Source organism: Portunus trituberculatus, chromosome 10 (genome assembly GCF_017591435.1).
Source record: "Portunus trituberculatus isolate SZX2019 chromosome 10, ASM1759143v1, whole genome shotgun sequence".
NCBI lineage: Eukaryota > Metazoa > Arthropoda > Malacostraca > Decapoda > Portunidae > Portunus > Portunus trituberculatus.
The window spans coordinates 3,091,583-3,113,757 of record NC_059264.1 but is presented as its reverse complement, the minus strand read 5'-3'; the positions used below and the strand labels follow the sequence as shown (position 1 = coordinate 3,113,757).

The 22,175-nt window shown below is 46.9% G+C and overlaps 2 protein-coding genes across 6 annotated transcripts; both read left to right on the top strand.

Moving 5' to 3' along the window:
* The first annotated feature begins 2,845 nt into the window (after nt 1-2,845).
* On the top strand, nt 2,846-7,285 carry LOC123501911 (titin-like). Of its 5 annotated transcripts, none has more exons than XM_045250993.1 (2): nt 2,846-3,591; nt 3,880-7,285. In XM_045250993.1, exons 1-2 carry the CDS (start codon nt 2,979-2,981, stop codon nt 7,281-7,283), a joined length of 4,017 nt encoding a protein of 1,338 aa, XP_045106928.1. In that variant the 5' UTR covers nt 2,846-2,978; the 3' UTR covers nt 7,284-7,285. The 5 variants fall into 5 exon arrangements, with proteins under 5 accessions (XP_045106928.1, XP_045106929.1, XP_045106926.1 ...); XM_045250994.1 differs by having other exon boundaries at nt 2,846-3,888; nt 4,228-7,285; XM_045250991.1 differs by having other exon boundaries at nt 2,846-3,888; nt 3,946-7,285.
* LOC123501912 (serine-rich adhesin for platelets-like) lies at nt 7,285-11,617 on the top strand. The gene is made up of 2 exons (XM_045250995.1): nt 7,285-10,177; nt 10,250-11,617. Exons 1-2 carry the CDS (start codon nt 8,102-8,104, stop codon nt 11,036-11,038), a joined length of 2,865 nt encoding a protein of 954 aa, XP_045106930.1. The 5' UTR covers nt 7,285-8,101; the 3' UTR covers nt 11,039-11,617.
* Nucleotides 11,618-22,175: the final 10,558 nt, after the last annotated feature.

Sequence of the window (22,175 nt, the reverse complement as noted above, 5' to 3'; positions counted from 1 at the left end):
ATGTTCTCTATTCACTCGCTATCTGTCCTAGACCCATATTCTGAAACACTCCTTTGCTGTACCTTCACTCTTTTCAAAGGGCTCTAGTTGAAGTGACATGGGTTTTTTTAAGGATGTTTTTGTATTTCTAGTAACATGTTAACAAGTTTTCTGCATTATGAACAGCACAAATACTCTTTACAACTCGGCTAATCGTCCTTCACTATTTTCAAAAAGCTTTAGTTGAAGTGACACGAGTTTTTAAAGATGTTTCTACATTTCTAGTAACATGTTAACAAATTTTCTGCATTATCAACAGGACAAATACTCTTTAGAACTCGGCTAGTCATCTCTATGGTCTTTGAAAATGATCACGGTGAGAAAGGGAAGTGTTTCTGAATATGGCACCAAAACGGGGTACGCCTTGACCTCCAAACGATGCCAGCTTATCAATGAGCGAAGGTGTGTGTTGGACAAGCAGATATTAACAGACACATATTGAAATCTTTCTCTACATGGCCTTCGCTACTCATTCGCTGGCTGTGTTCTGTTATGGTTCAGAACGCACCGCTATTCTTACTTGTGATTCAATTAGTGTAGAGTGTGTGAGAGATAAACTTTCCTTGCACGGTCACAGATATTGAGGCGCTGACAGTGTGTCCTTATGGTTCCAAGGCTCGTATTCTCAAACCCTTTTATGCTTCACAAACACTATTTCAAAAGGCTTTATCTAAAAATTTACACGAGTTTTTAATGTATTTTTACGGTTATCAAAGGTAGAGTGACAAGATTTCTACAATAATAACTGGAGAAACACTCTTGAAAACCCCCCCAAGTCGTGGTGAGAGCAAAGCGTTTCTGAACACAGATCTAAATGTATCGTTATTCTAAAAAAGACAAGGCTTGATAAGAAGTTAATTAGCCTGCCACTCACACACTTCCACTGCGTCTAGACTGTACTCTGCAAACCCTCTGGACTCAAACATCTCAACACCAACACCACCACCTCATCTCTCACGCCAGGAGGACTACGTGAGATTCGCAAGAAGTGCCCTACGAGAACATGAGGATGCCACGCCTGAGGAGAGGATAGAGTGGCTGAGGGAGACGGTGCCGGGAGAGCCTGGCAAAGACTACCCCATCTACTGGCAGATTCCAGAAACCTCCTTCTCATGCGATGGACGAGAAGGTAAGGAGAGAGAGAGAGAGAGAGAGAGAGAGAGAGAGAGAGAGAGAGAGAGAGAGAGAGAGAGAGAGAGAGAGAGAGAGAGAGAGAGAGAGAGAGAGAGAGAGAGAGAGAGAGAGAGAGACTGTTGCAGTGGTAGTAGTAGTAGTAGTAGTAGTAGTAGTAGTAGTAGTAGTAGTAGTTGTAGTAGTAGTAGTAATAGTAGAGTTCATAATAGTAGTAGTAGTAGTAATAGTAGAAGTAGTAGTAATAGAAGCAGTAACAGTAGCAGTAGTAATTTTAATCCTTATCCTAATATTCAATTGGATTTGATATATATTTCTTTTTCATCTTTCCTCCTCCTCATCCTTTTCTTCCTCTTCTTCCTTCCTTCTTCCACCTCCTCTTCCTCCTCCTCCACCCGCAGGTTACTTCGCTGACGAGGAGACCGGTTGTCAAGTGTTCCATGTGTGCTTCCACAATACCGGCCGCTCCTTCCTCTGTCCGAACGGCACCATCTTCAACCAAGACACCAAGATCTGTACCTGGTGGCACTCCATCCAGTGTGGCACCAGCGGCGGCAACGTGGCACCCGTCATCCCTCACGCGGACTCACCACCGTCACCCCCCAACAGTCATATCACCAAGAAGTTAGCAGGTTACTCAGGCTTCGGCAGCAGGCTGAGCAGTGAACGCAGAGAGGACAGGAGACGCCTGCAGCAGAGTGAGGATGTCAGTCAGAGGAGGAAGCAGCAGCAGGCACAGCAGGCACAGCAGGCGTCCTATGAAAGGCGTGAAGAGAGAAGGAAACAGGAGCAGAGGCGAAGGGAACAAGAGGAAAGGAGACGCTACGAGGCCAGCAGGCGAGAGCAGGAACAACGTTTCCAGCAGAGGCAACAGGCGGACGCGAGACGAGAAGAGCAGCAACAACAGCAGCGTTTTGAGCACAGGGAGCAGGGAAAGGAGAGGACACAGCAAGAGAAGCACTTTGAGCAGACAGAACAGCGACAGAGCCATGGAGCGGCTCAGGACAAACAGGCAGAGCAACAGACCAGCCAACAGGCACACCAACAGCAGGTAAGGCAGCAGGAGGAGGTGGCGGTGGTGGAACAGAGTGCCGCTGAGGAACACAGTAGGGTGAAGGACACCACCAGGCACCTTGGGGGAGCCTCACGATTCCCGGCGCCACCCCCTGTCACTCTGGAGGTTGAATCTGCACCTAAAGCCTTCGACGCTCCCACCGTGCCCAGGCGGAGGCAGGAATTCGGGGCACGCCTCTCAGTGACACAGGTAGAGGGCAGTGACTCGGAGTCCCAGGAGTACGGCGTCCCACTGAGCGCCACGCGGCCACAGTACTCTGACACACAGAGGTCACAGGAGGCTGAGGAGAGTGAAGAGTTCGTGTTCCCGTTCCCCACCCAGGCGCCGCAGGTCCCGGAGTCAGGGGAGTCCCAGGAGTACGGCGTCCCACTGAGTGCCGCGCGCCCACAGTACTCTGACACACAGAGGTCACAGGAGGCTGAAGAGAGTGAAGAGTTCGTGTTCCCGTTCCCCACCCAGGCGCCGCAGGTCCCGGAGTCAGGGGAGTCCCAGGAGTACGGCGTCCCGCTCAGCGCCTCGCGGCCACAGTACTCTGACGCACAGAGGTCACAGGAGGAAGAAGAGAGTAAGGAGGACTTCACCTTCCCCATCTTCCCCCCATCCCTCCCCACGCCCCAACACGAGGAATCTGACGAGTCACCGGAGTACGGCATCCCGCTCAGCGCCACGCACCCGCAGTACTCCCAGGAGTCCCACGAGGAGCACGACGACCAGGACGACGACGACGACGACGATGATGATGATGATGATGGAGGAGGAGGAGGAGTCTGAGGAGTCCTTCCCCGGCCAGCGCGTGCTGCAGCACATCCTGTCCTCCCTGGAGCGGCACACCACCTCCACCACCTCCACCACGTCCCAGCAGCAGGTGGGCGCCCCTGTCGTGCCGCCACTCGCCACGCACCACTCTCAGGGGACACGGGGACGCCAACACACCTCAGCACATCAGCAACACTCACCAGCACCACGCAAAGAACACCCACCAACACAGGTGGAACACTCAACAGTGGGACAGCAAGTGACACCAGTGGAACATGTAGCAGTGGAACACTCAGCAGCACCAATGGAACACTCAGTAGTGGAACACTCAGCAGCACCAGTGGAACACTCAGCAGTGGAACACTCAGCAGCACCAGTGGAACACTCAGCAGTGGAACATTCAGCAGCACCAGTAAAACACTCAGCAGTGGAACACTCAGCAGAACCAGTCGAACACTCAGCAGTGGAACACTTAGCCGCACCAGTGGAACATTCAGAAGCGCAAGTGGAAAAAGTAGATGTGGAACACTCAGCAACGCCGGTGGAACAAGTAGCAGTGGAACACTCAGCAGCACCAGTGGAACAAGTAGCAGCGGGACACTCAGTAGCACCAGTAGAACAATCAGCAGTGGAACACTCAGCAGCACGAGTGGAACAATCAGCAGTGGAACACTCAGCAGCACGAGTGGAACAAGTAGCAGTGGAACACTCAGCAGCAATAGAGGAACAAGTACCAGTGGAACACTCAGCAGTAGAACACTCAGCAGCACCAGAGGAACAATCAGCAGTGGAACACTCAGCATCACCAGTGGAAAAAGTAGCAGTGGAACACTCATCAGCAACAGTGGAACAAGTAGCACTGGAACACTCAGCAGCACCAGTGGAACATTCAGCAGCACCAGTGGAACAAAAAGCAGTGGAACACTCATCACCACCAGTGGAACAAGTAGCAGTGGAACACTCAGCAGTGGAACACTCAGCAGTACCAGTGGAACAAGTAGCAGTGGAACATTTACCAGCACCAGTTGAACAAGTAGCAGTGGAACATTTAGCAGCACCAGTGGAACACTCAGCAATAGAACACTCAGCAGCACCAGTGGAAGAAGTAGCAGTGGAACTCTCAGCAATGGAAGACTCAGCAGCACCAGTGGAACAATCAGCAGTGGAACATTCAGTAGCATCAGTGGACCAAGCAGCAGTAGAACACTCAGCAGCACCAGTGGAACAAGTAGCAGTGGAACATTCAGCAGCACCAGTGAAACAAGTAGCAGTGGAACACTCAGCAGCACAAGTTGAACAAGTAGCAGAGGAACAATCCACCGCACAAGTTAAACACTCAGCAGTGGAACACTCAGCAGCACAAGTGGAACACTCAGCAGCTCCAGTGGAACACTCAGCAAAACCAGTGGAACACCCAACATCACCAGTGGAACAAGTAGTGTTGGAACACTCAGCAGCACCAGTGGAACACTCAGCAGTGCAGCACTCAGCGGCACCAGAGGAACAAGTAGTTGTAGTTGAACACTTAGTAGCACCAGTGGAACATTCAGCAGCACCAGTGGAACGAATAGCTGTGGAACATTCAGCGGCACCAGTGCAACAACCAGCAGCACCAGTGGAACAAGTAGTTCTAGTGGAACACTCAGTAGCACCAGTGGAACACTCAGCATCACCAGTAGAACACTCAGCCGTGGAACACTCAACAGCACCAGTGGAACACTCAGCTGTGGAACACTCCGTTGAACCAGTGGAACAATCAGCAGTGGAACAAGTAGCAGTGGAGCACTCAACAGCACCAGTGGAACAATCAGAAGCGGAACATTCAGCTGCACCAGTGGAACAAGAAGCAGTGGAACACTCGCCAGCACCAGTGGAACAAGTAGCAGTGGAACACTCAGCACCACCAGTGGAACAAACAGCAGTGGAACACTCACCAGCACCAGTGGAACACTCTGCAGCACCAATAGAACCAGTGGAACAAGTAGCATTGGAACACTCAGCAGCACCAGTGGAACAATCAGTAGTGGAACACTCAGCAGCACCAGTGGATCAAGTAGCTTTGGAACACTCTGCAGCACCAGTGGAACCAGTGGAACAAGTAGCAGTAGAACACTCAGCAGCACCAGTGGAACAAGTAAAAGTGGAACATTCAGCAGCACCAGTGGAACACTCAGAAGCACCAGTGGAACAAGTAGCATTGGAACATTCAGCAGCACCAGTGGAACAATCAGCAACACCAGTGAAACAAGTAACAGTGGAACATTCAGCAGCACCAGTGGAACAAGTAACAGTGGAACATTCAGCAGCACCAGTGGAACATGTAGCAGCTGAACACTCAGCAGCACCAGTGGAACATGTAGCAGCTGAACACTCAGCAGCACCAGTGGAACATGTAGAAGCTGAACACTCAGCTGCACCAGTGGAACACTCAGCAGCACCAATGGAACATGTAGCAGTGGAACACTCAGCAGCACCAGTGGAACATGTAGCAGTGGAACACTCAGCAGCACCAGTGGAACAAGTAACAGTGGAACACTCAGCAGCACCAGTGGAACATATAGCAGTGGAACACTCAACAGCACCAGTGGAACATGTAGCAGTGAAACACTCAGCAGCACCAGTGGAACAAGTAACAGTGGAACAAGTAACATTGGAACAGTCAGCAGCACCAGTGGAACATGTAGCAGTGGAACACTCAGCAGCACCAGTGGAACATGTAGCTGTGGAACACTCAGCAGCACCAGTGGAACATTCAGCATCACCAGTGGAACAAGTAACAGTGGAACATTCAGCAACACCAGTGGAACAGTCAGCAGTGGATCACTCAGCAACACCAGTGGAACAAGTAGCAGTAGAACACTCAGCAGCACCAGTGGAACAAGTAGGAGTGGAACATTCAGCAACACCAGTGGAACAAGTAACAGTGGAACACTCAACAGCACCAGTGGAACATATAGCAGTGGAACACTCAGCAGCACCAGTAGAACAAGTAGCAGTGGAACACTCAGCTGCACCAGTGGAACAAGTTGCAGTGGAACATTCAGCAGCACCAGTGGAACAAGTTGCAGTGGAACATTCAGCAGCACCAGTGGAACAAGTAGCAGTGGAACATTCAGCAGAGCCAGTGGAACAAGTTGCAGTGGAACATTCAGCAGCACCAGTGGAACAAGTAGCACTGGAACATTCAGCAGAGCCAGTGGAACAAGTTGCAGTGGAACATTTAGCAGCACCAGTGGAACAAATACCAGTGGAACACTCAGCATCACCAGTGGAACAAGTAGCAGTGGAACATTCAGCAGGAACAGTGGAACAATCAACAATGGATCACTTAGCAGCACCAGTGGAACACTCAGCAGCACCATTAGAACAAGTAGTAGTGGAACACTCAGCAGCAGCAGCAGCAACAGCAGTGGAACACTCAGCAGCACCAGTGGAACAAGTAGCAGTGGAACACTCCGCAGTACCAGTGGAACAAGTAGCAGTGGAACACTCCGCAGTACCAGTGGAACAAGTAGCAGTGGAACACTCCGCAGTACCAGTGGAACAAGTAGCAGTGGAACATTCAGTAGCACCAGTGGAACAAGTAGCAGTGGAACACTCCGCAGTACCAGTGGAACAAGTAGCAGTACCAGTGGAACAAGTAGCAGTGGAACATTCAGTAGCACCTGTTGAATTATCAGGAGTTGGAGTTGCAGCTGCACCAGTGGATCAATCAGCAGTGGAACAATTAGCAACACCAGTGGAACACTCAGTAGCACAATTGGAACACTCAGCAGTGGAACACTCAGTAGCACCTGTTGAACAAACCTCAGTGAAAACGGAACACTCAGCATCACTAGTGGAACACTCAGTAACACCAGTGGAAAACTCAGGAACACCAGTGGAACACTCAGCTGCACCTTTTGAACAAACCGCAGTGGAACACTCATCATCAGTAGTGGAACACTCAACAGCACCAGTAGAACAGCCAACAGTGGAACACTCAGCAGTGGAAAAGTCAGTAGCACAATTGGAAGAATCAGCAACACCACAGCAACACTCTACAGCACCTGTGGAGCAGCCAGCAGTGGAACTCTTATCATCAGCAGTGGAGCAGCAGGCAGCACCTGTGCAGCAGCCTGCAGCACCCGTGGATCAGCAAGCAGCAGCTGTGCAGGAGGGTTCAGGAATGCTGCAGTCTGTGGTGAGGCTAATGCAGCGCCTGGGCCTGCCGGTGGGCGCCCTGGACGACGCCGCCCCGCAGCAGCCTCGCCCCGCCACTCGCAGGAAGACGTGTCCTTAGAGCTGCAGTCACGTGATGGCATTAGGCACTCCCTGGAACTCCTGGACTCTGTTCACTCCCTGGAGGTCCAGACAAGTGTGGGCCAGCAGCAGCAGGTGCGGCAGGAGGTGTCAGTGGAGCATGTGGTGCAGGAGGGACAAAGTGTGTTCATCCTGGAGGTGTCTACAGACGATGACTCGCCTACCCTGGAACGCTCCATTGAACGCCTGGACCCGAGGGAGTCCCAGGAGCTTCTGTCACAAGGGGTCCACGGCCTGGCCTTGTCAGACTCCCGCCCTCAGTCACGACCCACAGCACCTGTGCAATTCACCCCTACAGGTGTTAGGTCGTCAGCACCAACATCAGGGCGGGCAGGTGCTTCCCTCTCCTCCAGGACACAGGCAGAAGGCCATCTGTCATCCCTGGACCAAGTGACATTTGTTCTGGACCACTCCAGGGAGACCGATGACGACAGGCGCCCCTCCCTGGAGCGTCTGGACCCAAGGGATTCGCTGGAACTCCTGTCACGAGAGGAGGGCTCGCGTGCCACGCACCATAGGGTGTTCCTCTCTGACTCAGGGCCACAGCAACAGCAGCAGAAGCAGCGCAACACACCCGTATCACAAGCTTCAGACACCCTCAGACACCGCCAGGGAACACTCCTTTCTGGCTTCAGGCCACGCACACGTGTACAGGATACGCCACCTGTACGGTCACACGGGTTACCTCTGTCACCTGTGCAACCCAAACAGCCACAAGCGCCAAGAGAGAACCTGACACCTGTGAAACCTGAGCAAGTTACAAAGCCACAGCCACAACCACTGCCACCTGCAAAGCAGATGGTACCTGTACACCCCCATGGCGTACCTCTGTCCCCTGTGCCAGTCGATATGCCTCAAGCACCTGCAGAACCTGTACAACCTCACGGAGTACCTTTGTCACCTGTGCAACCCAAACTCCCACAGCCACCTAGAGACAATCTAGTACCTGTGGAGCCTACCCCTGTACAACCTATACCTCCATCATCTGTGAAACCTGCACCTTCAGCACCGCTGTTGCCTGACACACCTCTGCTGCCTGTGCAGCCTCGGAGGCCCCAGGAACCAGTGGAGAAGAAGACAGTGGAGTCCACCGGCATACCTCTGATATTCATACTGCCTGATGACAGGCCACTGGTGCAGAACAACAAGCTCCAGGAGCCCCTTCAACTCCACCTCATAGACCTGGGAGCTCTGACACCCACCGAACCACAGCCACAGACACAGCCACAACCACAACCACAGCCACAGCCTCCCAAGCCTACCGGCACACCACTCACACCTGTGCAGCCGAGGAGACAGCCACCACCTTCACAAGCCAGATTGCCTTTGTCATCACTGCTAGGGAACAGGCCACAAGGCGCTGCCAAGCCCCAGACAGCATCAGTGGCACCAGCGCAGCGCAGAACACCTCACCACTCCATTCCTTCAAGAACACAAACAGGACTCCCTCTACCGCCCACCAACCTCCTGCGGCCAAGGACACGGACACAACCAGCGTCATCCAGACCCCGTGGAGGTAATCGGTTTGATCAAAGACTCTCCGCCGAGCAAGCCCTGAGGTCCCTGGAGGTGGATGATACCCCGCAGGACACCGTAGAGCGCCTGGACTCCAGAGAACGGTCAAGAGCCAGGGAGTCTCAAGAAGTTCTGGATTTTGATGATGATACAAGGCAGAGGGTGGCAGATCGGCGGTTCGGGCTGCCCTTGTCCTTGTCTAGGTCTGAGGCAGGTGTACAGAGGGAGACACAGCAGTTGTCCAGACGTGTTGGAAGCTCTGCACCTCAAGATGAACCTCAGCACAAGATCCAGCAGACAAGACCTCAAGAAAAGATCCAGCCTCTACCTAAACTCATGTTACAGGCTGCACAGGCCAAGCAGGAGGTACAACCTGCAGCACCTCAACAGCAGCTTGTCGAGATCACGGGACAGCAAGACACTCTTTTGGAGATTGACCCCTCAGATCCTCTTTCCGTGGAGCTGAAGGAGCACGTAGATGAATTCCTCTCCCTGGAGCGTGTTGTCCCCTCAGATCCCAGCCAACCTGCCACCTTCATCATCCAGGAGGAGCCCGTGTTGTCCACAGAGGTTCAGGACACCGATGACACCTTCATATCGCGGGAAATAATATCGCGGGAGATTCCTGATTCTGTGGACATTGATTCCTCAGAGCGTCTGGCGGCAGGTGGAGGCCAGGTCAGCACGCAGTCTGGCATCTCCTTATTCCTGCAGCCACTGGGCAATGATGTGGAGCACCAGGAGGCGGAGAAACAAACGAATAACGAAGGTAGTGGTAAGTCCTCCCTGCAGCAAGCCATCGAGGACCTGATGGCTAGCCTACTGCACGTCAGCCAGGGATTCACTGACCAACAGAACATTGATACCCAAGACACCATCACCACTTCAAACTTCCATGTTACTGATGGAGACTTTGGCAACTTCCATGAAGCCTCTGAAGTGTTGCCAGCCATGGTGCTTCCTGAATCAGGCCCTGCAACACAGACTGAAACACCGACCGAGGCTCCTGCTGACGACAGCACCCCCACCTCCCTTGCCGTGACGGAGGAGCTGACCATGCCCTCCGCCACTGAGGAGGTGGTGACGGTGCTCCCCACTGACGAGGTGACTACACTGGCGGAGGACGAGCCGGTCACTACAGCCTCCTCTGCCGAGGGTCACACCACCACACCTGACCCCGTCGAGATGACAACACCTGCTCTCACTGATGAGGTGACAACACCAGCTCTCACTGAGGTGACAACACCAGGTCTCACTGAGGAGGTGACAGCACCAGCTCTCACTGAGGTGACAACACCAGCTCTCACTGAGGTGACAACACCAGGTCTCACTGAGGTGACAACACCAGCTCTCACTGAGGTGACAACACCAGCTCTCACTGAGGTGACAACACCAGCTCTCACTGAGGTGACAACACCAGCTCTCACTGAGGAGGTGACAACGGTCATCCCGGAGCAGGAAACTACAGCTGCTAACACCGAGAAGGCCATGTCCATGTCCTTCTCTGTGCGGCAGGGCATCGCCGCGACCCTGCCCCCGCAGCAGCAGGAAACCACTCTCTCCCCGGTGGAGGAGCAGGAGCCAGCCACCACTGGGTCCCCATCTCAGGAAGAGGCAACCACGTCCATTCCAGGGCTGCAGGAGGCTATTACTGTAGTCACCGACGAGCAGGAGGCGACAACTGTCCTACCAGAGGAGGACACCACCACCACCACCACCACCACTAAGGATACAACCACTGCAGCCACCACCACTACTTCTGCCGCCAAGGACACCACAACCACCATTACTACTACCCCGGGACAGGACACGTCAGCCACCACCGCCACCACCACAACCTCCTCCACTACTGAAGGAGCCACCACCACCACCACCACCACCACCACCGCTGCAGGGGACGCGCTCGAAGACCTCACAACCACGACGCTCCCAGACGACCAGACGACCACTGCGAGCCCTTCCACCACTAAGAAGACGACCCAGACCAAACTCGTAAGAACCGCACGACTCATCCACCAACGACCACGAGTTCGGTACCAGCGTCCTGAAGGGCCCAGCCAGCGGTCATTGCTACGACCCAATCACGCCGCTGTTAAGACGAGGCAGGAACGACCCACGCCTAAGTACACGACACCTCAACGACTTCAGAACGATCAGGGTTCCGCAAGACGACCCAAATTTGCCTCCCGTCTGCTAGGCCTGTACAGACCGCCCAAATAGGCCTAGATAAGTTTGGAAAATGTGCCAAATGTGGTGAATATGGATAGCAGCTGTTTGTTGACCAGCTGTGTGTTTGTTTGTGTGTTACGGTGACATGAGTGTGCTGAGATTTATTTATTTATTGTGTAATTTATTATGTTATATCCCGGTGTGTGTTTTGTAATGCCATATCTATCGATTAAGTCTCCCTCTCTCTCTCTCTCTCTCTCTCGCTCTCTGTCTTTTAATCTGTAGTTCTGATTTTCGACGGCGCTAGTTGACCCCACTATCGCGCCGCCTTGAGTCAATCTGTCAGTCAGTCAATCAATTTCCTTTTTTTTCCAATGGGACCTGAGTTAGTTGTGATCCTTTTTCCCTCTCCCTCTCTCCCTCTTCCTCTCCCTCTCCCTCTCCCTCTCTCTCTCTAGATTAAGGGTTTTTATACATACATAATTACGTGCGCTGTTTGTGTGGGATTTCTTTGTACTTTTTTTCTTTTTGGTAATCGTGATCACTGTCCCTCCTGAACCAAAGACAGGCAGGAAGGGAAGTCAACTTGTATCTTTCCTATCACTAAGCTCAATAAAGTGATGCCAGACTGCCCTGTGTTTCTCTCTCTCTCTCTCTCTCTCTTCTATGTGGTACGGTTTTCTAAAAGTGTCGTTTTTTTTTTTTATTTATTTATTTATTTTCATTTTCTTTGTCGGATCCCAAGCTGCAATAAGTCACCTAATTTGTTTTGTTAATATACCCACTCCACTCTATTCCACTCTACTCCACGGCTCCACTCCACTCCACTTCGCTCCACATGATTGACAGTTGCAGGGATAGCAGTATTTAGTTTGGGGGATTAAATTGTTCTCATTCTTCTTATATTCGAATGTTTTTTTTTTTTAATCTTTCTCCATCTTCACAGTACTTCTTTCTCGTCCTAGCGTCCTTTTCACTATCTTCTCTCCTTCCTGCATCACAACTTTCTTATCAAATTTCTATGTGTTATCTGTTTTAATCCCTTCAGTACTAGGACGCATTTTTACCATGAGTTTGTGTGTGATTAGACGATTTTATTGACATTAGGAAGGGTCTATGAAGATTAACGGCCACAGTCTTCACTATTTTAATCCCCCACATAAGTTTCTGAAGCTGTATAAAATCACCAAATAGTAAGCAGAGTGAATATGGAAACGTGTCATGCTACTGAAAGGGTTAATATCTACAACCTCCGTGGTACAGTGGAACCATTCGTGCTTTGGTCTCCTAGAGGTCTCCAAGCGCACGGGTTCGAATCCTGTCCACGGTCTGGGTGTAGGTTGGGCTTCCTCACTCGGGGCAACGGTTTCCTAGCGGGTGGGCTTTAAGATAGGAGGTACCCTAAAAAGTATCCCCTTTAGCCCAGAAATTCTCGTGAAAAGCCCACATGGTATTAAAAAAAAAAAACTACAACAGCTTTCATACCACTGCCTCCTCTACACCCCAGCTACACCTCACCTCCATTCACCCTTTATAAATCACACATATCTAAGCTTTTTTTCTATCACTACCTATTTAATCTGTTTTCAAGAAGTAGTACGGTAATAATGTTTGTGATGTCAATGCTGCAAATGTCTTAAGGTCAGGTTGTGAATGTTATTTTTAGTCATTTGTATAACTTAACCTCTTCAGTACCATGACGCGTTTCCATATTCAATCTGGTGACTATTTGGTGATTCTATACAGCTTCAGAAACTCATGTGGGAGATTAGAATAGTGAAGACTGTGGCCATTAATGTTTTCACCTCCATAGACCCTTCCTAATGTCAATGAAATGGTCTTATCGTACACATAACTCAAGGTAAAAAATGTGTCCCAGTACTGAAGGGGTTCAAATAGTGAAGACTGTGGCCATTAATCTTGTGACCTCCATGGACCCTTCTTATAATGTCAATCAAATGGTCTTATCGTACACAATCTCAAGGTAAAAATGCATCTCAATACTGAAAGGACTAAATCTGTGTCAGTTTTTCTTCTCTCTGACTTTCCACGTTTTGAAAGAGAAATATCAAGACACTGAACGGAACAAGCCACCTTTCAGTAACTCTTCCTGTGACAAGCGGGGGGCGGAGGCTCGGGTGCTGGCGAGGGAGCGGGGGAGGTGCTAGAGAGGGGACAGGGGAGTGGGGAAGACTGAGTAGGATTTTTCTCCCCGGCCTGTGTGTGTGTGTGTGTGTGTGTGTGTGTGTGTGTGTGTGTGTGTGTTCTTGGCCAGTTTCCTGAGCGCCAGAAGCAGGTGAAAGCAGCGTTGCATGCAGTACGCTTCAATAACAAGTGACTCCATTGACCGCCCCCCTCCCCCATTCCCCCTCCTTCCCCCTTTCCACTCCCACCCACAGCCCAGTCCACTCTGATTCACTGACCCATGGTATTCACTCCACTTTACTCCACTCCTTCCTCGCTGCTACTTCGCTCCACCCACCCCCACTGACACTTCATTCTACTTCACTCCACTCCACTCCACGTCACTCCACTCCACTCCACTTCACCCACTCCACCTGCAACTCCATTCTACTCCTCCACTTTACTCCACTCCACTTACTCCATCTGCCACTCCACTCCACCTCCACTCCACTCCACTCCACTCCACTCCACCAGTCTTTGCACAGTATTGGTTTATTTGGAGTCTCTAAAAAACAATGATAAATACAAAAAAGCAAACGTGTCTTTAGCTCCTCATGTGTTGACAGCCCTCTCTTGAAACAGTCCAGGCGGTAAGACAGTGTTAACCCACAAAGGTACAGGTATAGGAGGTGTAACTCATTCACTCACTCACTCACTCACTCGCTCACTCACTCACTCGCTCACTACTCTTGTTTGTCTATCTCCATCCTCCGTCAGTGTTACCAGGTCTTGTCTATCTATCTTTTCCATACGGTTTACTAACTTATACATCGTTATTATCTCTCTCTCTCTCTCTCTCTCTCTCTCTCTGTTGCCACCGCTACGTTCTGTGGGGCCTTTTTTTCACCCTTTTTATCACCAGAAGCCAGAACCTACGTGTAAAAAAGGGATTATGTACGTACCTTATTACTTTTGGCACCTTTATATTCTTTCAGCCTTTTTTCAGCCTTTTTCAGTCTTTTTATTACCAAAGGCCAGAACTTACATGTGAAAAAAGGGTGATTTGCTTCTTTAGTACTGTTTGGGACTGGCTCTTCTATGGACCTTTACTTTTATATAACCTTTGTCGCCAGATGTTACGTAGAAAATTTTAGACACTCCTTTTAAGTTCATTACAAAAAACTAGATTGTTGGTGGATGCAAAAATTGATTACATATTGTGACTGGCACCTCTTTAAATCTTCCCTTCATATTACCTTTGTTGCCAGATCTTACATGAAAATATCTACAACCATTACGTGTAAGTACAAACACACACACACACACACACACACACACACACACACACACACACACACACACACACACGGCTGATAGACGCCAAAAAATAACTTATTGCATTATGACTTGCACCTCTATGGAACTTTTTAACCCCTTCAGTACCATGACGCATTTCCATATTCATTCTGCTTACTGTTTGGTGATCCTATACAGCTTCAGAAACTTATGTAAGGGGTTAAAATAGTGAAGACCCTGGCTATTAATCTTCTGACCTCCATAGACCCTTTCTGATCTAATAAAGCTGTCTAATGATACCAAAAGCTTAAGGCAAAAATACGTCCCAGTACTGAAAGGGTTAATAACTTTAGCTGCCAGATCTTACATAACAAAAATCTAGTCACACCTTCACACTCATCACAAACACATATGGAAGACTGACGGATGCAGAAACAAATTATAGTGCATTGTGACTGGCGCCTTTGATATAACCTTTACTGCCAGACCTTACATGAATATATCTAGAAACACATTCACAATCATTACGTGTAGTACAAACACACACACACACACACACACACACACACACACACACACACACACACACACACACGGCTGATAGATACAAAAATAACTTATTGTATTGAGATTAGCACCTTTATGGACCTTTTTATAACTTTTCCTGCCAGATCTTACGTAAGAATCAATATACACCTTTAAAATCATTAGAAACACACACACACACACACACACACACACACACACACACACGGCAGAAGGATACATATGTAATCTAGAGTATTAGAACCTGCACCTTTATGGATCTTTTCTATATTTTTAACTGCCAGATCTTACATAAAAAAAAATCTATATACGCCTTCACGATCATTACAAACACACACACACACACACACACACACACACACACACACACACACACACACACACACACACACACACACACACACACACACACACACACACATATAGTTTCCCGCAAAGATGTGTTGAGACTTGGAACAGTTTGAGTGAGGAAGTGGTGTCAGTAAAGAGTGTGCATAGCTTTAAAGAAAAATTGGATAAGTGTAGATATGGAGACGGGGCCACACGAGCGTAAAGCCCAGGCCCTGTAAAACTACAACTAGGTAAATACAACTAGGTAAATACACACACACGGCTGATAAATAGAGAAATAAGTGTGTTTGAAGGAGGGAGTGCCACTTGTAGGCCTGACGTGTCTCCTCGCACCTTGCCTTGCCTGTTTTTCCTTACACTAACAAGTCTTTTATTTGGAAGGCATCATTACGCCATTACTTCATCAACTCATACTAACACACCTCGCCTCACTCGTCCGGGCAGTGGTGGCTCTCCGGCTGGCTCGCTGGTAAACGTCCTTGCCTGTCACCCCAACACTCAGCTCCGTGCCCTCTTGATCATTTATTATTGTTACTTTTACTCTTCTTACCACCCCCTACCCCATCCTCCCTCACCCTCCAGCCCCTCTCAGTCCCTCTCACCCCATTTCCTCCAGCCCCCACCCTCCCAGTCTCCTCTCTCTCTCTACTATGAAATCAGTGAACAGGTAAACAGGTTCTCTCCTTGTGTTGTCTGAAGTGGAGCAGGGTGGCGCAAGCAGGGCCGTGTGTCGCCTCCCCTGCTTCCCCTGCTGTGCCTGTAGCCTTTCCTGAGGTGTTAAAACGAGGCTGACTTCATAGCAGACCAACTTCTGTTTCCCGCTACTCTTTGTTGCTCCACTTCCATCTTGTCACTTGTAAATATTAGATTGGAGTGTGTGTGTGTGTGTGTGTGTGTGTGTGTGTGTGTGTGTGTGTGTGTTTCTATAAGTATATGCCTCTTTTTCTCTCCATTTTTCTCTTTCTGAAGAAAATAAAAAAAGAAAAAAACTGACTGATTTGATGACTGACTGACTGACTGACTGACTGACTGAGCTAAAAAGTGAATGAACAACTAACCTCCTTCCTTCCTTCTTTCCTTCCTTCCTTCCTTCCTTCCTTCCTTCCTTCTTTCTTTCCTTCCTTTCTTCCTTCCTTCTATCCAAACTGAACAACTAACTCACTACCTCAAATTTTCTACCAGTCCGTCTGTCTGTCTGTCTATCTATCTATCTATCTATCTATCTATCTATCTATCTGTCTGTCAACGATAAAGTTTACCCCGTTCATGTGATTCTTGTGACCTCACCCTGGTAAATAACAACTAGTTCTCAACCACTGCCGCCCTTAGCCGCCCATGTACCACCACTGCACCCTCATTCTGCCCCATGCACCGCCCCTGTACCGCCCCAGTGCCGCCTATGTGCCGCCTCCCCACGCGCGACCTAACCTTTGTCTAATGCGAGGTAACCAGGGCGCCAGAAGGTGAATATTTCAGGTTCAAGTTGATATTAAAAGGATTTGCTGTTTTTCTATCCATCTGTTTCTCTTTTCTTTAAATGGTAAGGTGCAAAGTGGTGGTGGTGGTGGTGGTGGTGGTGGTGGTGGTGGTGGTGGTGAATTACAAAGCAGTATCGAGCAGTAACAGACCTTTTGGACCTTGTAAATCTGTGACACCTTTGTTTCTAACTAACTACGTATTAAAAGACTGCAGAGGAAAGGATTTGGAGGAAGAAGAGGAGGAGGAGGAGGAAGAGGAGGAAGAGGAGGACGAGGAGGAGGAGGAGGAGGAAGAGGAGGAGGAGGGCAAGCTTATTGGTTTATGGTAGAAATAGTTTAGTTGACTGACTGACTGACTGACTGACTGACTGACTGACTGACTGACTGACTGACTGACTGACTGACTGAATGAATGAATGAATGAATGAATAAACTACGGAATAACAGACTGTCTCATTAACTGACTGACTGAACCAAAGACCAAATGACTGACTGACTGAATGAATGACTGAGTGACTGCAACACTAATTAACTGGAGCAAGGAGGAAGAAGAGGGAGGAAGGGGAGGTAGGAAGATGAAGGAGGAAGGTGAGGGAAGAAGATGATGGAAGAAGATGAGGGAAAGAAGGAAATGAAGGAAGGAAGGGAGGAAGATGAGGGAAGAAGATGAGGGAGAGAGGGAGGGAAGGAAGGAAGATGAAGGAAGATGAGGGAGGAAGATAATGGAAGAAGATGAAGGAGAGAGGGAGGGAAGGGAGGAAGATGATGGAGGAAGGTGGAGAAAGATGAGGGAGGGAGAGACAGAAGGAGGGAAGGGAGAAAAACACTGCCTTGTCCTTCGCTCTCTCTCTCTCTCTCTCTCTCTCTCTCTCTCTCTCTCTCTCTCTGTAGTGGATTTAGCAATTATTTTTCTTTTTTTTTCTTATTTTTCCTTTAGATTCGCTTGTTTTTGTTTTATTTTCTTGTTTTTTGTTGCTTTCTTTCTTTCTTTCTATCAATTTTCTTTTCTTGTTTAATTTCGTTCCTTCAATCATTTTCTTCTTCCTCTCCTCCATTTATCTTCTTTTTCTCGTTTTCTTCTGTTTTCTTTTGTTTTCCATTTCTTTCTTCTTGTCCTACTGTAGAGTGGCATTTAGCAAGCACGCTGTCATCTCTCTCTCTCTCTCTCTCTCTCTCTCTCTCTCTCTCTCTCTCTCTCTCTCTCTCTCTCTCTCTCTCTCTCTTCTCTCTTTTTTTCATTATTTCTTCTGACCGGCATTTATCAGGCAAGTCTCTCTCTCTCTCTCTCTCTCTCTCTCTCTCTCTCTCTCTCTCTAAGAACTGGTTAAATGTCATATTTATACGATAAAAAGCCGTAAACAGTCAGTCAGTTAGTCAGTCAATCAGTCAGTTTGTCAATTAGTCAGTTAATCAGTCAGTCAGTCAGTTAGTCAGTCAGTCAGTCAGTCAGTCAGTCAGTTAGTCAATCAGTCAGCCAGTAAGTCAGTCAGTCAGTCAGTCAGTCAGTCAACCACAGAATCAATGAGCCAGAAACCAGAAACACACACACACACACACACACACACACACACACACACACACACACACCAGTTCCCACGTGTTATTAGTGTTTACTGGGATCGTGTTAAGCCCAAGGGTAAGGAGTGTGTGTGTGTGTGTGTGTGTGTGTGTGTGTGTGTGTGTGTGTGTGTGTGTGTGTGTGTGTGTGTGTAAAGGTTAAGTAATATTAGTGTTACTCAACCTTCTTCATTTGGTTCTGTGTCATCTGATTGTCTGTTTTTTTTTTTTTTTTTTTTATTTTCTATCTTTCTTTTTTTCTTGTTCTGTTTTGTTTTTAGTTTCGTTCTATTTATCTATTTATTTATTTATTTATTCATTTTCTTTTAAGGCCACTCAAGGGCAAAAAAAAAAAAAAAAAAAAAAAAAAAAAAGCCCAACTTGCATGCTGGCTCCCTGAAAGATAAGTATAGAATTAGCCAAAGATTAAGGAACAAATGTCATGATTCCTCCCTCTAAACCCTTTCAGTACCTTTTCTAGAGGTTTCAGTACCTTTTCTAGAGTCATTCAGCTTACTATTTGACGATTTTATAGAGTGAGAGTTTATGTAAGGGATTAGAATAGTGAGGACTGTGGCCATTAATCTCCTGACCTCCATAGACCCTTGCTAATGTCACTAAAATGGTCTAATGGTACACAAATCTCAAGGTAAAAATGTGTCCTATTACTGAAGGGGTTAGAATAGTGAGGACTGTGGCCATTTATCTCCTGACCTCCATAGACCCTTGCTATTGTCACTAAAATGGTCTAATGGTACACAAATCTCAAGGTAAAAATGTGTCCTATTACTGAAGGGGTTAAAATAGTGAAGACTGAGGCCATTAATCTTCTGACCTCCATGGACCCTTGCTAATGTCAATAAAATGGTCTAATGGTACACAAATCTCAAGGTAAAAATGTGTCCCAGTACTGAAGGGGTTAAAAGAGATCAAGTCATGTTTGTTTGTTCGTTCGTGTGTGAAAATTGATCTGCTCATTCAAACTGCTTTTCGTCTCACAGTCATTAGGAACATTAAGTTTTGTTTGCCTTGCTTCACAGAACACAAACAGAACACAAACAGAACACAAACAGAACACAAACAACTGCAATACTGACAGAGCAACAAGACTGAACAATTAACCCTTTCAGTACCAGGAACACGTTTCCATATCCATTCTGGTGACTATTTGGTGACTTCACACAGCTTCACACACTCATGTAGGGGATTTAAACAGTGAAGACTCTGGCCATTAATCTTGTGACCTCCATAGACCCTTCCTAATGTCAGCAAAATGGTGTTATCGTAGCCAAACTGTCTTAAAATGCCCAAAAAAAAAACATGCAAAACTGTCTTAAAATGCCCCCTAAAAACATGCAAAACTGTCTTAAAATGCCCCCTAAAAACATGCAAAACTGTCTTAAAATGCCCCAAAAAAACATGCAAAACTGTCTTAAAATGCCCTCTAAAAACATGCAAAACTGTCTTAAAATGCCCCAAAAAACATGCAAAACTGTCTTAAAATGCCCTCTAAAAACATGCAAAACTGTCTTAAAATGCCCCATAAAACATGCAAAACTGTCTTGAAATATCCTAAAAAAACGTGAGTCTCCATATTCATTCTGGTGACTGTTTGGTGATTTTATACAGCTTCAGAAATTCATGTTGGTATAAGTTAGAGAAAATCAGGGCAAATTTTACATTACTATTACTATTACTATTATTATTATTATTATTATTATTATTATTATTATTATTATTATTATTATTATTCACCAGCCTTATTCCTTTTTCTTTTCATTCTTTTCTTTCTTACAATCCTTCGTTTTCCTCCTATTATTCTTCTTTTCTTTCATTTCGTTGCTTTTTTTCCTTATATTTTTCTTTCCTATGTTTCCTGCGACTTAGAAACAGGAAAAAAGGTAAACACACACACACACACACACACACACACACACACACACACACACACACACACACACACACAAACAAACAGGTGATGGAGAAGAGAGAGAGCAAATATCTGTCACATCTTACGCTTGACTGATAAAACTTTCATTCTCACCGCCACCCCTGTGTGTGTGTGTGTGTGTGTGTGTGTGTGTGTGTGTGTGTGTGTGTGTGTGTGTGTGTGTGTGTGTTGTGTGTGTGTGTGTGTATTTCATTTTCTTTCTGTCATTCCCGTTTTTTTATTTCTTGTCTCTCTTTAGTTTTGTTTTTGTCTGTCTGTCTGTTTGTCTGTTTGTTTGTTTGTCTGTTTGCCTGTTTGTTTGTCTGTCTGTCCTTTTTTCTGCCAGTCTATTTACGTTTCTTTCTAATTTTTACCTGTGATAATCTCTCTCTCTCTCTCTCTCTCTCTCTCTCTCTCTCTCTCTCTCTCTCTCTCTCTCTCTCTCTCTCATCCTCCTTCACACACACACACACACACACACACACACACACACACACACACACACACACACACTTAACCCTTACATAACCTAACACCCTCATGAACTCAGGCCCAAGACAACCATTACAACACACCTGAAGACGCAACTTGCTCAGGTGTGCTCAGGTGTGCTCAGGTGCAACGCTCACCCAGGTAAAAGTATCTACAGGAAAGGAGCGTTACATCTCACTCTTACTCCCTCGCACAGGTAAGTAATGATGTTACCTGAGGGAGCGGCCGCAGGTAAACGTAGCGACAGGTGTGTGAGAATTTAATGAAGGTTTGAAGACACGTGATACAATGAAGAACCAGTTGCGAGAGAAGACAAAGAAGGTTTAAATAAGAAAGGTGATTACTTATATGTGTTAGATAAGTAAGGTGAGGTGTGATCAGTGGCCAGTGATGGGTGGATGGTGGGTGATGGTGGTAGGTGGTAGCTGGTGGAAAGGGAAAGGAGTGGGAGGGAGTGAAGACAGGGAAAGTAAGGAGAGGGAAAATTTATCGATTATCTACACAGGTAAGGAAGTGAGAAAAATACAGTAAAGAAAGGAGATAGGAAGGAAAACAAGGAAACATAGTAGAAAGGATGAAGAGAAGGAAAGTAAAGAGAGGGAAAAGTTAAGGAAAATAGAGAGAGAGGGAGGAAAATTACTGATTATTTTCACAGGTATGGAAGAAACCTGGGAAAAATAGAGTAAAGAAAGGAGATAGGAAGGAAAACAATAAAATATAGTAGAATTAAAAAAAAAGAAAGAAAAGAACAGGTAAAGAATTGGAAAACTCATTAATTATGTAGACAGGTGTGTGAAATAAAGCTGAGATGTAAAAATATAATAAAAAAAAGGAGACAGAGAAAGAAAAGAAGGGGATATAGAAGAAGGAATAAAGATGAGACAAAAATAGACATAGATAATTGATTTTCTAGACAGGTATGCAAAACAAAGGTGAGATTAAACCTGACCAGATAAATATAATGAAGAAGATAGAAAAGAAAAGAAAAAAAAACAAGAAACAGAACGAAAGGAAAAGAAAGAAAGAAAAGTAGATAAGAGAGAAAGATGGATGAAATATAACGAAAAAAGGAGATAGGAAAAACAAGAAACAGAAAGGCAGGAATAGAAAAAAAAAGAAAAAAAAAGAAAGAGAGATAATAGAGAAAGAGAATGGATGAAATATAATGAAGAAAGAAGACAGAAAGGAAGGAATGAAAAGAAGGAAAAGATAAAGACAGGTAAATATGAGAGAAGCAAACAAAAACAAATAATAACAAAAAGTAGAATAACAGAAAAAAAAAAAATGATAAAAGAAAGTAAAATAAAAACAAATAAGAAGAAATAATGAGAAAACGAAAAAAAAAAACAATGACGGAAGTGAAAAATAAATAAACAAATAATAGAATAATGAAAACAGAACAAGTAATAAGAGA

Coding starts and splice junctions, on each gene's coding strand:
- LOC123501911 (XM_045250989.1), top strand. CDS start 2,979: ATGATGATGATGATGATGGAGGAGGAGGAGGAGTCTGAGGAGTCCTTC. Junction 5,392..5,427: donor CTCAGCAGCACCAGTGGAAC/ATGTAGAAGCTG, acceptor CACCAGTGGAAC/ACTCAGCAGCACCAATGGAA.
- LOC123501912 (XM_045250995.1), top strand. CDS start 8,102: ATGGTACCTGTACACCCCCATGGCGTACCTCTGTCCCCTGTGCCAGTC. Junction 10,178..10,249: donor CAACACCAGCTCTCACTGAG/GTGACAACACCA, acceptor GCTCTCACTGAG/GAGGTGACAACGGTCATCCC.